Raw genomic sequence first — 15807 nt, forward strand, 5'->3', positions numbered from 1 at the left:
TGTACAATGTTTGATTGGGACGATTGCAGTAATTTCAATTAAATTTTTTTAGATCAATTTCTATTATTAAAGGCTATATCTTTCTGTGAAGGAGGGTGGCTCGATAAGTACTTAGCATACATATTTTCGAAACGTGGCGACCGACTTTTCACTAGTCTTCTGGATGTACTTTAGATTCCATTATTAAAGCAAAATATCTCTTCCTGTGAACGAGGGTGGTTCAAGAAGTAGTTAATACAAATATTTTCGAAAAGTGGCAATATAATTTTCACTGTAGCCTTCTTTCAACTTGATACACTTGGATACAACTTTTATAACCGTCTGCAAAATACGTTTTCTGGATGCCTGCAAAATAGTCTCCCGTGGCGGTAAAATGTTTGGATTGTTCTAACATTCTCCAGACAATCAATGGGAATCACCCCTTTTTCTGGCCGATGGAATTATAATTTCAGCGATTAAAGTCATTTCAATTAAAAAATTGTTAGATCAACTTTATGATTTGAGGCCAAAATATATGTCTCCGTTAGAACCCGACCGATGTGGGGTTTTTGGTCGAAGCCGAAGTTCGATAATCGACCGAAGTCGATTATTTTCCTGAAATTTGTAAATAAGTTTGGAATGTTTTAGTTCAATATGTAACCATTATGTAGCTCCGTAGGCTCCGTAATATATGAATCCATTTCGTTCTCTAATATTAGTTTTCTAAGCTTCTCAATTTTATTGGGCTTAAGTCATGTTTTTCCCATATGGAGGAATTTGAGCTTTTTCTTTCATTTGTACTGGGTGTTTTGACTGGGACAATTCGATATGAAATAAATAATTAGAAAAGTTTCGGTTTCGGTTAATCGGCCTCTTGGCGCCGAAGGCCGATTTGTGACCGATTATCGATTTTTGGTCGAATCCGGATTCTGCGGTCAAGTTCTAGTCTCTGTGCACGAAGGTAGTTCAAAGAGTACTTAGAACGAATATTTTAGAAAAGTTGCGAGTTTTACCTTTCGGGTCGACGGGATAGTACATCCTACGTAGCCCACTATTTCGAATGATCCTTGGTCTCGGACATGTACCAGAGAATCCATTTTCCGTTGACAGTAAGAAAACCGGGTCGGGAACTGGCAAATGGCAGACTACTGTAGTTTATTTTAGTGGCGGTAGTGGTTTTCGATGTTACTCTAATTTCTTCTCTGACTAATGGCCCTTCAGACAGGACCGTAATAAATAAAAAAAGTATGTTTTTGAAAAGTATTTAAATGTATTATTTAATCGCTATTAAGAAAAGAATTCAACATTGGAAAACACAAAAATTTTTTGTTGTTTTTTTTTTTTTAATAAATACCTTTATAAAAAGGGACACACATAAAAACATACATAAAAGAAATAATAAAAATGCAAGCAAAAGGGATATTTTATCTTAGGGCATTTTTTGATATTCTGTGAATTTTGGGAAACATACTTGGTTAACTTTAATTTCACATTTTCCAACATAATACCCTAAGTATAAAAGACAAAACGATTTCAAGCAAAACAATATATTAAATAGGAATGGTCTACCCGGTAGGTGGGGGGAAGGGATTGTGTAAACATAAAAAAAAAATATTTTTGTTAAAAATTCATATATGCGAAATATAATTTTCAAATAAATTACCATTTGAGATTAAAATTATTGGTGTTTTGAGAATATTTCCTTTCTGTATTCATGTTAATACTAATATACTATTGCTTATATATCATCATCGGCATATAAATTATATACAGGGTTAAAAACAATAATGCCTTTGCAAATAAAATGCATCATCATTACCCATCATGATAGGAAATGAAAAATAAAAAATTGCATTTTTAATTTAATGGCAGTTTAAAGTATTCCCGCAAATACTTTTTTAAACGCAAAACGATTATATTTCTATAAAAATACAAAAAACGGATCATCATAAATAACAGCATACACTAAAATGAAGTGTATGTGATTCCAATAGATTTTCAAGACAGAACAAAATATACATATAGAACAATCCCATAACCTCTTGAAATCTAATAGAATATTAAAAAATAATAAAAACAAAGACAATTTGTCCAAACCCTGTATATAACGCAAATATGTTTTAGATTATTTTAATGTATAATATTAAATTGTCTGTACTGTTTTTGTTTGTTTCATCTATTCAAAGTTAAATATAATTTTTAATATTGTTCTTTTAAACGGAGTTTTGTTTTAAGATAATCTTGTTACAAATTTCTATTTTCGAATTTACATTTGTCTTTTTTTTATAATGTTATTAAGATTTGTGTTTACTTAAATTTTGCTTATTATTCCTTTGCCAACAATTCATCTGTGTTTTTGTCAATATTTTTGTTTCTCAGTTATAACTGTTCTTGTTTTTTGCCATTAACTTATTAATTTTGTCTCAAATATATTATTGTGGTTGTTAATATGAAGGGCGACTTCTTATTGATGACCATGCGAAGAAATGTGAATATTTTGAACCAGCCGCTGACCCCAATATTCTTCCAAATTGAAAGGTTTAAAATTCTTTAATTGATTATCAGTATCACTGTATAGAACAGAAGTACTTTGTTCACTAACCTGAAATTAAAAGACAATAAAATAATAATAAAAATTAGTCAAATATGTAAATGAATATATCAAATAAAAAACAAGAAAACATGATATTGTTTTCGACAGAGATGGAGCTCGTTTATCCTTTGCAATCACGATTCTCACTCGAGCCCACAAATATCTACCAAAATTTGGAAAAATATTTACCAAAAACTGGAAAATTTTATTTCTATACAAAATTTAGTCAAAATTTTATTTCTATAGAATATTTTGTCAAATTTTTTCTATAGAATATTTTGTCAAAATTTTATTTGTATAGAAAATTCTGTCAAAATTTTATTTCTATAGAAAATTTTGTCAACATTTTATTTATATAGAAAACTTTGTCAAAATTTTATTTCTATAGAAAATTTTGTCAAAATTTTATTTCTATAGAAAATGTTGTCAACATTTTATGTCTATCGAAAATTGTGTCAACATTTTATTTCTATAGAAAATTTTGTCAAAATTTTATTTCTATAGAAAATTTTGTCAAAATTTTATTTCTATAGAAAATTTTGTCAAAATTTTATTTCTATAGAAAATTTTGTCAACATTTTATTTCTATAGAAAACTTTGTCAAAATTTTATTTCTATAGAAAATTTTGTCCAAATTTTATTTCTATAGAAAATTTTGTCAACATTTTATGTCTATAGAAAATTTTGTCAAAATTTTATTTCTATAGAAAATTTTGTCAAAATTTTATTTCTATAGAAAATTTTGTCAAAATTTTATTTCTATAGAAAATTTTGTCAAAATTTTATTTCTATAGAAAATTTTGTCCAAATTTTATTTCTATAGAAAATTTTGTCAACATTTTATGTCTATAGAAAATTTTGTCAAAATTTTATTTCTATAGAAAATTTTGTCAAAATTTTATTTCTATAGAAAATTTTGTCAAAATTTTATTTCTATAGAAAATTTTATCAAAAATTTATTTCAATAGAAAATTTTGTCAAAATCTTGTTTCTATAGAAAATTTTGTCAAAATTCTATTTCTATAGAAAACTTTGTCCAAATTTTATTTCTATAGAAAATTTTGTCCAAATTTTTTTTCTACAGAAAATTTTGTCAAAATTTTACTTCTATAGAAAAATTTGTCAAAATTTTATTTTTATTGAAAATTTTGTTAAAATTTTATTTTGACAAAATTTTATTTCTATAGAAAATTTTGTCCAATTTTTTTTTTCTACAGAAAATTTTGTCAAAATTTTATTTATATAGAAAATTTTGTCAAAATTTTATTTCTATAGAAATTTTTTCCAAAATTTTATTTCTATAGAAATTTTTTCCAAAACTTTATTTCTAAAGAAAATTTTTTCAAAATTTTATTTCTATAGAAAATGTTGTCAAAATTTTGTTTTTATAGATAATTTCGTCAAAATTTTATTTCTATATAATATTTTGACAAAATTTTCTATAGACTTCAAATATTAAAGATTCGATTTTTTAAACGTATCTTAAAATTGGGTCTACAGTCCGAAACATATTTTTCGATTTAAATCATACATAAAAAGGAAAAAGAAAGAATTACGTTCCTTCCTCTTGATAAAAGCTATATGAAAGCAACCCATATCTTTGTGATTTTACTTACTTTTGTCCATGCTTCTCGTATGTACCGTATAAGTTCATCATGCTGTGTTATCGGTTCGCGGGCTGTTGGTGCTATATTATTGCTTATGTGTGTTGTAGTTGTATACATCGATGATGATGATGTTGAATTATTTGGTAAAGAATTATTTGAATAATGTGACGAATTATTTGTTGCACTACGATGTGTGTTATATGAATTATGATTATTTGAAGACGAAGAAAGTGATGAAGATGATGATGACGATAATGAAGAATTTGAATGATTATTGTGGCGTTGACCGCCTCCACCTTCACGGCGATTGTATGAATAGCGTCCAGAACTGAAAATAAAAGTAATGTAATAAAAGATTAGAAATAACAATCAAAACTTGATAAAATTTAAAAACGAATATTTCCGCTATACTTCAACATTGTTACGAAGAAACAAAAAAATATAAATTGATATTATATGGGATATTAAAGGTAGACCACGGTGATTGAAGGTTATAGTAGGTTAGGTTAGGTTATGTGGCAGCCCGATGTATCAGGCTCACTTAGACTATTCAGTCCATTGTGATACCACAGTGGTGAACTTCTCTCTTATCACTGAGTGCTGCCCGATTCCATGTTAAGCTCAATGACAAGGGACCTCCTTTTTATAGCCGAGTCCGAACGGCGTTCCGCATTCCAGTGAAACCACTTAGAGAAGCTTTGAAACCCTCAGAAATGTCACCAGCATTACTGAGGTGGGATAATCCACCGCTGAAAAACTTTTTGGTGTTCGGTCGTAGCAGGAATCGAACCCACGACCTTGTGTATGCAAGGCGGGCATGCTAACCATTGCACCACGGTGGCTTATAGGTGGGTTATAGTAAAACCATCTTTTACGTAGACGATTGAGGCTCATCCTCATACAAGTTTGATATATAAACAATCAAGAGCATTTTGCATAGCCTGTAAAAAGGGAATTAAAACGAGATTCCCTACGAGGATGTTCCCACTAACTCACTCTGGAAAAGGTTTAGGCCATTAGAGAAGAGTATATGACGCTAAATACGAGACAATTTGAACATCGTTTCGTGACATTCGACGAAACTTGAATCCAATGGTACACAACAAAAACAAAGGGAAGACGAAGAATATTCCAATGGACAATAGCTCGACCGAAGCGGGTTTTTTGGCCGAAGCCGATGTTCGGCAAAAAAGCAATAATCAGGCGAAGCCGATTATTTTCTTCAAATTTGTAATTAAAAACATTTGGTGTGTTTTAGTTTAATATTAGAATATTTTTTCAACAAATGCATAAATACAACAATAAAAGGTAATTCAGTCCAGTAGTTTTACATTATAATGACAAAAGATGATTTTTGTATATTTTTTTTTTCGTTTTATTTGTACTGGGTGTTTTGACTGAGACAAACTCAACTCTTGGACAATTCAATATCAAATAAATTATTCAAAAAGTTTTGGCTTCGGATAATCGGACGCCGAAGGCCGATTATCGATTTTTGGCCGAATGCCGAAGCCGATGCTTCGGTCGAGCTCTAATGGACAAAATATAGGTTAGTATACAAACTTCGTTATTTATTCAAAATTGTTATTGATTTAAGCAATTGCAATCCTTCAAGAGGCCGATTTAGCAAATTGCAACGAACTATTCTAACGTATATTACAATCTTATACGAAAATAGAACTAGCTATCTTAATTCAAATTGTAAGATATAAATATTTTTTGCATTATTTTATATCCGTAGAATTTAAACTGAAGAACATTCTTAGATTCCATTGAAATTATAGTACATATATTTTTATACGTTAGTAGAGAGACTACAGTAAATCGTAAAACAATCAAAAAACTATACTAATCTGAACATCCAAAACGACGCGAAAAAAATTTGGCCGTCATTAGCCAGAATAAAAAAATTGTAGCGTCTCCACCTCGTCATGATCAACGGGGGCTACACCTCCTGTCTATTAAAAAATGTGGCCGTCATTGGCCAGAAGGGCTTAATTCATGAATGAGAAATTGATCTTTCATACAAGATAGCGCACCGGCTTCACCTCGACATGATCAACGAAGGCTACAACTGCTGTCTATACACCGAGATATTCCATTCCATTTGACTTGTACCAAACCTAAAAAAACTTATAAATTAGCTAAATTATCGTTTTCCATTTTCATGTCAACGATCAGCTTTGTATTTTTAGCCTACTCTAACACTGACATGATAAAAATCTCGACAACGTTATAAAAAACTTAGCCACTGCAATAAGGAGACTCTCGCTTATATGTAGTATATTTAAGTTTTTGTTTTAAATTACTCTATTTAAATTTTCTGTGAATATACATATAGAGCGAGGGTTTTTATTTTTCAATGTTTATGCTGTTATGATTGAGGACCTATCCAATTTTCACTTTGCATGTTGAATGACCCAAAGAATTGGGATTTAAAAGGCTCCAGAATTTTTGTTTGTGTCTGGTCTGTAACGCCATGCAAATGCTCAACATATCAAATCCAATCCAGGGATCCGATTATTATTTTTAAGGCCATACATAAATTATACATATTTCAAAGTTTCACATAGGATATCGGTGTGTATGGAATGTGAAATGAAGTCTTTAGGATCCATCTTTGACATCTAAGTTGGATACCCTCATATTTCAAAATTTCAGAAAACAGGTGATTAAGATTAATATAGCCTATGCGATAAAGTTGAATTTCCAATTATTTGATACCAATCGATTGGACACACTCCATCCAATAAGTTAAGATATGGGCACAGGCTAACAGATCCTAGCACTATAATTGGACGCAATACACCATTACAAGAAGGCACATATATGATTTAGGTCATCATCAATATTATCACCAAACATAAAGTACACTAAAACTATTCGTTAGAATGCACTATGCAAAAATGGGAAACGTGAAATCAATAATGTACGTTTGCTAATAACTGACGCTTAATATATGCACTACACCTTGCGTACATGAATGAATTCCGAGAAAAGTGTAATGAACCGCCTCGCTACAAAAGAGCCAACAGAAATAAAAGAAATGGCAACAAAACAATAAGTTTTTAGGAAACCATTACAAGGTCCACTGAGAATATAAAAATACAACTACTATCACCTCTTGCACACTAATTATAAATTACCCACAAATGTAAATGAACCCCGAACCCCTATATAAACAGACATCGGCCCTAAATTTGGGGAGAGCTGGCATTCGTATGAGACAGCAACGAAAGAAAAAAAAAAACAAAATACTTATATGAAAGACCTTGGCACAATTTTCAATTCCCATTCGTTGTTTCGGTATTACCACAAATTTTATTTAGACAAACTTAAATGGCGAAAGCTATCCGATAACATCAATAATTTACCCCCATTTACCCAGCAAGCGAGAATGGTAAAATTCTCACTTTAAAATTAGCTACTTACCCGCGGTCCATTTTGATATTGTTTGGGTTTTGTGTTGTTGATTTACTAATTATTAAATTCTCCTGTACAAACCGACAGACACACGAATCTTTATTATGACAGGTTAATATTTCCGCGTTGCTTCTTCTTTGTTGTTTTGGCCCAGCTTGTTTTATGGAAAACCCAATACAATTTTAACTTTTTTCTCAGCGTTGATGTTTATTGCGAATAAAATGATGCCTTTGTCTGTTTTAGTATTTTCGTCTATGACACGGCGAAGACCTATGTTTGACGTGTGCGTATGGGAAAGTTGCCTTTTCAAAGGAATATTGATTTTCCCATGAAATAGACGGTTTTCCTAGAGTTCAAATTTTACTCGTCTCCTCTATATATATGCAATAATTATTTTTCGCCTCTAAATTATGAAGTATATTGCCTTTTTTATTTTTCGGTTACTTGATTGATACAACGATATATATTAATTTTCTAATTATGGTAGATCCAAATTTATCGAAATAAATTTTATTTTATCGAAATAAATGAATTTATCGATATTTTACAAGCATTGGGAGAAATGCTTGAATTTAACACACTTTCAAACAGTGTTTCAAAGGATTGCACTAGAATTCAAGTTAAGAAATTCTTCTTCTTCTTCTTCTGTTTCATATGTGCTCAGCACATATGAATTGTAGTAAAAGGTGGCTGAGACACCAGATCTATGATGCCACCTTTCCTGGGTTTTAGTTGTGGGTATTATTAAAAGTTGTGGGAATATCTGATTGTTGTTTTGAAATTACAGTATCTTGTCTGAGCATTTGAATAATTTATGAAGTGCTACATAGATATTTTGGTCATCCTTCTTCAATATTTCTATGCAGTTGAGTTGTCTGATACCAGCATTGCGAAGTTTCCTAATCAGGAAATCTCTTGATGTAAGACTCATGCTGGGACATTCAAATGTGAGATGGTCGATGGTTTGCGTTGATCCGCATTCACATGCACTGCTGTCTGTCATATTCACTCTAAACAAATGTGCCTTGGCGCAAGTATGACCAAATCTGACTCTGCATATTAGTGTAATCACCTCCCTAGGCAGTTTTCGGTTTCGGAACCAAGGTGTTGTATTAACAGTTCTAGATAATGAATAGAGACGGCGTCCGAATGGACTCTCGTTTCATTTCTGCTGCCAAGATCTTACAGATTTGTTCTTATCATATGATTTAATGTCCATATAGGGTATCGCCGGATAATGTAATGTGTCTGTATGGTTTACAGCCAGATAATCCGCGTGTTCATTTCCTGGAATTCCTGTGTGACTGGGAACCCATAGAAAATGAACAGTATAGCCTTCCAGATCAAGTTCATATAGCAGTTCTCTTATAATCCAAATGTAAGGATGTGTTCTGTTGTTTCCAAATGAACTTAAAGCCATTAGAACAGACTTACTATCTGAAATAATAATGTATCTGTCCAAATCACTAGCTTTTATGAATTTAAGAGATTCTATTATGGCCTGTGCCTCTGCTGAGTAAATTGTACATATTGGGTGTAATGAAAAGGATGCTTCTATGTCCATATCTGGTGTCCAAAAGGCAAAACTGGTCCTATCCATATTTTTGGCTCCATCCGTGTAAATTCTGGTAAAATGTTTCCATTTATTATTCATCAGGCAGTTGAATTTTGTCAGCACAACACTTGGGTTTATGTCATCTTTACGAGTATCCAAAAAATGTACTGTTGGTCTGTATATAATGCTCCCAAAAGAGTGTTGATGTCTGGGCAACTTGTTGTACTCCTCAATGTGGAATGTGCGTGTTTTCTCCGCATATTCAGACATAAATTTAGATCCAGAGAAACGACTATCTATGAAATGGGTTATATATTTCCTTGCTGGATGATTTATATTAGAAATTATCTTGTTTATGTAGTTATTTGCGAGAAATCTGAATCTCTCCGGTAAGGGCATGAGATTTGCCTCTTGCTCCAATGCAAGTGTGTGAGTGGAGATTAACGCGCCCAAAGCTATTCTTGCAGCTCGAAATTGGATTCTCTGCAGCACCAATAGACTCGAAGCAGAACATTCTAATAATAATGGGGCCATATATTCAATTCTAGGTCTTACGACCCCTTTGTAGAGCAATAACAAATTATGGGGGTCTGCCCCCCAAGTAACACCACAAAGTGCTTGCAATATATTCATGAACGCAAAACAATTCCGTTTAACATATCGTATGTGTCTGTCTGTATTCATATGAGAATCCAAGATGAATCCTAGAAAACAGAACTTGTCTGTATATTCAACTGTGGATCCCCCGATCGATAATCGTGGCCATGTGGGGTTCAACTTTTTTTTACCAGGTGTAATGATCATAGCCTTTGACTTGTTGGCGGATAGCGAGAGTTGTATGTCATCTAATCTCCTCTCAAGGATGTTAATGGCATTTTGAATCTTCTCAATGCTCCTATCAAGCGATATGTCAGAGTAAAAAATGGACACGTCGTCCGCGTAGCCCAGTATTTCCACATCCAGATCGTAGAATAGGTCATTGATATAAATATTGAAGCTCAGGGGACTTATCACCGAACCCTGCGGCGTCCCCGTAAATGATCTTCTATAATAGGACTTACCATCTCTTTCTATTAACAAATCCTTGAATCGTAGCATGTTGTAAAGTACATCACAAGTGTGGCCACCAACACCGAGTGCTCTATATTTCAAAATCAGCTGTTCAATATTTACGTTTTCAAACGCACTTTTTATATCTAGAAATAGACATGTAGTATACTTTCCCTCTTTTCGGGCGCATTGAGCAGCTGACCATAGCGTGATAACATTATCTTGTGTTGATCTGCCACGTCTGAAGCCAAATTGCGAGTTACTAATTTTCATTTCCGATTCAAGATAATGTTCGATTCTATGACAAATCATTTTCTCAAATAATTTTCGTAGACATGATAATACTGCTATCGATCTGTATCCATCTGGTCGGTCATGTGGTTTACCTTTTTTATGTATTGGTGTTATCTTATATTTCATCCATGAATTAGGAATGCATTTGCTTCTCCACACACTATTAAACATTTCAAGTAATGCCGCCTTGACCCTGTTATCAAATTCCTTGATGTGGCCGTTGCGGATTCCATCAAGACCTGGAGATGTGTCTTTGGAAGACGAAATAGCCATTTCAAGTTCTGACAACACAAAGTCTCCCTCCAAAGCTGTCTGTTCACTTTCAGGTATTATAGGTATAGGTCCTTGCGGGCCAGCCAAAATATCACAGAAGGGCTCAATACAGGAGTCAGGAATAGATGGCGGCTTAGGTATATTTATACCTCTAAACCGTTTCACAATCTTCCAGAGCTCACTAGGTGTTATTTCACTGTCGATACCTTCACACGTCAATTTCCATCCACGTCGCTTTTCCGATTTAATTATATAGAAATACTCTTTCTTACATGTAGTGTATCTAATGAAATTCTCTCTTGATGGCTGCTTTCTAAATTCGGATATCGCCTTAATCTGTTTGGCCTTTGCCTTCTTACAATTCAGATTCCACCATGGTGTATCAGTATGTGACTTTATATTTGTCTTTTTCATAAACTTTTCATAGAAAAGTTTGGAAAACACATCAAATTTTTCACTTTGATCCGCAGCATTAAATGACTCACTCTGTAATATCTCCCACGCACCTTTATTTAGAGCGCCCTTAGAAATAATACGAGGAACACCGTAAGCAATCTTCTGATATACTGTGGGTCTCAATTGAAATGACGTCTTCAGAATACAGTGTCCGCTACCCAAAGTTTCATTCATAGCTGACCAAGATGCGGTTAATGCCAGGGCTGGATCGCATAATGTCAAATCTATAGCAGTTGGATTAGCACACCCAAAAAAAGTCTTCGATCCATCATTCAACAAAACAATACCATTATCCTCTATAAAATCCATCATGATCTGTCCTTTTTCGTCGCATGAATCGTTTCCCCATATTTGGTGGTGGCAGTTAAAGTCTCCACATATTATATAGTGACCATTATTTGGAGCTAATTGTAATACAAAATTTAAATCGCTTCTGGTGAAAGATGCAGATGGTGGAATGTACAATGAGCTTATTGTTATACTGCCCAAATTTGTATCCACGGTACATGCAGCAAGCTCCAATCTTGTATTCGGTGGTCTTACTGTTAACTTCTTGTGTTTCAAAGCGCCTCGTATTAGAATGGCAACACTTCCACCATATGTGGCTCTATCGTATCTAATAATGTCATATCCGGGTATATTGAAAGTCTCATCTGGATTCAAAAAAGTCTCTGAAAGACAAGCAATGTCTATGTTATGTTCCCTCAAAAATTCCATAAGTTGTGCTTTCTTGTTCCTGATACTGGTGAGATTAATTTGTAATAGTTTCATACTTAATATTTGTTTTTAAATTGCTTAAAGCGTGTATCCTGATCATTGTCAGGTATTTGGTAATTTTCTTCTACAGGAACAGATTGTTGGAATTTTTGAAAGGGATCTTGTTTGTTACATATTTTGGTTTTCAGGGTCTCACTGTTGTGATTGGTGTCATCGACTGTTGCCATCTGACCAGCTATGAGGTCAGCTGCCATTGTGTCGATTATGATATCATCTGCTGGAGACGTATCTTCATCGGTATCATTAATATTTTGTGAATTCGATAAACTGTTGTCAGTTGTATCGTTTGCGTTTGTGGGCAAATCATATAATTTATGGCTTATTGACAATAAGCCTGTCGGTGAAGTCTCTATTGTTGTATTAGTGCCGTTTTGAGGCGTAGCATCAAATTCCTCCTCGCATGTATCAACATTAGTTTCAATGGCTTGGTTGGCCGATTCTAATGCCGTGCCTTGTCGCTTTCTGGTTCGTTTCCGTGGTTTTAGCTTTGGTCTCTTGACTCCAATTGGTGGAAAATCGGCGTCATTGCATTGGAAATTGTCGTTCCGTGTATTGTGTATCTGGGTACTATCTATCGTAACGATTCTTCTTGGCATTCTTTGCTCCGCTTTGACCCTTGCCCGCTCGCGCAAATCCTTGCGAATTGGGCAGTTGAAGGAGGCAGAGTCGTGAGAATCCTTACAATTCAAGCATTTGGCTATCCCCTCACACGGTTCTGAGTGAGATCCGCCACAACGTGAGCAAATTTGTTTATATCTACGGCATACTTTTGTTGTATGGCCGAATCTCCAACAGCGTCTACATTGTACTACGTGTTCGATGAACGGTTTTACAGGAAATATTATGTTGTCAAGTGCTATGTGGGATGGAAGTTTATTTCCGGTTACACAAATAGCAACCATGTCAATATCTATGCGTGTGTCCGCCTTCTCAGGATCAGGTTTGGTCAGTCGTTTGACCTCCGTTATACGGATATCCCCAAGAAGAGGACCGTATTCAGCACGGTGTTTGACCACTGCCTTTTTGTAAATGTATTCCTCATCAATGTTGTCTTCTGCTGGAATCTCTACAATTGCCTTTGATTCACAAAGCTCCATTGGTATGTATACATAGCATTCACGTCGAATTTCTGAATCGCTAACAATATTATTTATTGTATCCTTGTTAGGACTTATCAAACGCAGCTTCCTCTTTGTCATGTAGTGAATTTCCAAGTCATTGTATTTGGAGTATAGATTCTTACTCAGTTTCATCAGTCGAAATTTTGGCCCAGCCTTGTGCGGTTGAATGATCGCCGTATATTCGAGCTGAAAGTGATCATATCTCCTAATACGTGGAAGAGGAATCTTCTTCCCGTCATCCGTGTCGAAATACTCGCTTTCCGGGAAAACCATTTCCACAGTAAATTCGGGTTTTTTATTTTAATTAGAAAATTCTCAAAAAAAGCGTTCTTCTCTTTTACCAAATCGATAGTCCCTCAAGTTAAGAAATTGTGTAGAAAGACAAACATTTGCGTATAATCACAACGATGTCGTGTAACGACAGACGAAACATTTCTTCTCGATGAACAAATAAATGGCCTTGTTGGCCAAAAAAGAAATCATCGTTTTATTCCTGCACTTAATTTTAATGATAAAATATTGCTGATTTTTATATTTTAAATTCCACTTCAACAAAAACAAATAAATTTTGCTTATATTTCATGATTTTAAGAATCCTTTAAACAAGTTATATTTTCTGTTTTATTATCTATCAACTATTGTTAAGTAATATCGCCCATTTTCATGAAGCTCCGATAATGCTACGTTAGCTAACTAACTTTTAAACCGATCTATGGACATATCAGTCATCTTGTCTATACATTCCATATGCCAGTTAGGAGCTTAACTGCTTGAAATTTTTCAGTTAAAGTAAACTGGAGGAAAGATATTTGCAATTTACTTTCTGTTAACTGACAGTTAAAGCCTAACGGAGCTACATGAAAATGATCGTATAATATATAATATTAATGTATTGGCCTTGTAGGTTTTAAGTATGATATGATAATATAATAAAACCAATGGTAAATAAGTTAAAGGCTTCTGGTGGTTAGTTCAAACCCAACATAATGCGCTTTACAGATTATCAGTTATTCCGGACGACAGTGCTCGCGTCGAACATATCCCATATATTGTGCATAATATAAGTTAAGTCCGAAGGCATAATCGATACTGCTGCATGTTTACGGGATCGATAACACATTTACCGATTATTTAGTCATCGCCGACAAGTCGTATCGATCCGACACACTATAAGATTCTTTACAAACACCGACATTCCGTCCGGAATAACTGATAGTCTGTAAAGTGCATAATGCGCTTTACAGATTATCAGTTATTCCGGACGACAGTGCTCGTGTCGAACATATCCCATATATTGTGCACATTATGCGCTTTACAGACTATCAGTTATTCCGGACGACAGTGCTCGTGTCGAACATATCCCATATATTGTGCATATTATAAGTTAAGTCCGAAGCCATAATCGATACTGCTGCATGTTTATGGGATCGATAACACATTTACCGATTATTTAGTCATCGCCGACAAGTCATATCGATCCGACACACTGTAAGATTCTTTACAAACACCGACATTCCGTCCGGAATAACTGATAGTCTGTAAAGCGCATTATAAGTTAAGTCCGAAGGCATAATCGATACTGATGCATGTTTATGGGATCGATAACACATTTACCGATTATTTAGTCATCGCCGACAAGTCGTATCGATCCGACACACTGTAAGATTCTTTACAAACACCGACATTCCGTCCGGAATAACTGATAGTCTGTAAAGCGCATAATTCACCGCCAAGAATGAAATTATAATAGTAATCAAAGTATTCCGTCCAATATTTTTGATTGCCCTTAAGAGGTACACGTCATGGTTGTGTTTTGTAACTTATTGTCAACAATAGAATTCTACACATTAGCAAAAATTACTCGAGATTCATATAAAATTAATTCATGTTCAAATAGTTAATATGGGAGGAAGGGAGATAAAAGATTGTCATACGTTAAGGATTGTAATCCAAATCAGAATTGCCACTTTGGTCCGATCGGACAAAAATGGGTCCAAACAATTATTAAATTTTAAATTTGGTCCGATTGGCGATGGCGTTTTCATCAATTGATGGGCCAAATAAGCCCACCCCTTGGCACTGGCGGGGTGGTAACACTAAACACATAAAATAAAATAAAATTTGGTCCGATGGTTAGACCAAATGGAATTTGGTTGATTTTGGTCCATTTTCGTCGTATTGGTACTTTTTTCAAAATTTTCGGTAGGAATAAAATTTTGACAAAAATTTCTGTAGAAATAAAATTTTGACAAAATTTTCCATACAAATAAAATTTTGTACAGAAATAAACTTTGGCCAAAATTTTCTATAGAAATAAAATTTTGACAAAATTTTCTATAGAAATAAAATTTTGACAAAATTTTCTATAGAAATTTTGACAAAATTTTCTATACAAATAGAATTTTGCTAAAATTTTGTAAAGAAATAAACTTTTGACAAAATTTTCTATAGAAATAAAATTTTGACAACATTTTCTATATGAATAAAATTTTGACAAAATTTTCTATATGAATAAAATTTTGACAAAATTTTCTATAGAAATAAAATTTTTGTGTTTGTTGTTGATATTGTTGACCTTTTTATTTTAATTTTTATGATTTTTTATCTCATAAAAAAAAACAGCACTTGCGGCCCACTGTACATTGACTGGTCACAAACCTAACTTAAACGAAGTAAAAA

The 15807-nt window shown here is 33.5% G+C and overlaps 1 protein-coding gene across 2 annotated transcripts; it reads right to left on the reverse strand.

Moving 5' to 3' along the window:
* Nucleotides 1-1229: 1229 nt before the first annotated feature.
* On the reverse strand, nucleotides 1230-8045 carry LOC142223500 (uncharacterized). 2 transcript variants are annotated; one of them, XM_075293388.1, is made up of 3 exons: nucleotides 7612-8045; nucleotides 4189-4507; nucleotides 1230-2581 (listed from the first exon to the last, which is right to left on the reverse strand). In XM_075293388.1, the coding sequence occupies exons 1-3, from the start codon at nucleotides 7620-7622 to the stop codon at nucleotides 2444-2446; spliced, it is 468 nt and encodes a 155-aa protein (XP_075149503.1). In that variant the 5' UTR covers nucleotides 7623-8045; the 3' UTR covers nucleotides 1230-2443. The 2 variants fall into 2 exon arrangements, with proteins under 2 accessions (XP_075149503.1, XP_075149504.1); XM_075293389.1 differs by lacking the exon at nucleotides 7612-8045 and adding an exon at nucleotides 7150-7247.
* Between the last annotated feature and the right edge of the window lie 7762 nt (nucleotides 8046-15807).

This window comes from Haematobia irritans, chromosome 2 (genome assembly GCF_050003625.1).
Source record: "Haematobia irritans isolate KBUSLIRL chromosome 2, ASM5000362v1, whole genome shotgun sequence".
NCBI lineage: Eukaryota > Metazoa > Arthropoda > Insecta > Diptera > Muscidae > Haematobia > Haematobia irritans.

Coding starts and splice junctions, on each gene's coding strand:
- LOC142223500 (XM_075293388.1), bottom strand. Junction 2,582..4,188: donor TACGAGAAGCATGGACAAAA/GTAAGTAAAATC, acceptor TTTTAATTTCAG/GTTAGTGAACAAAGTACTTC.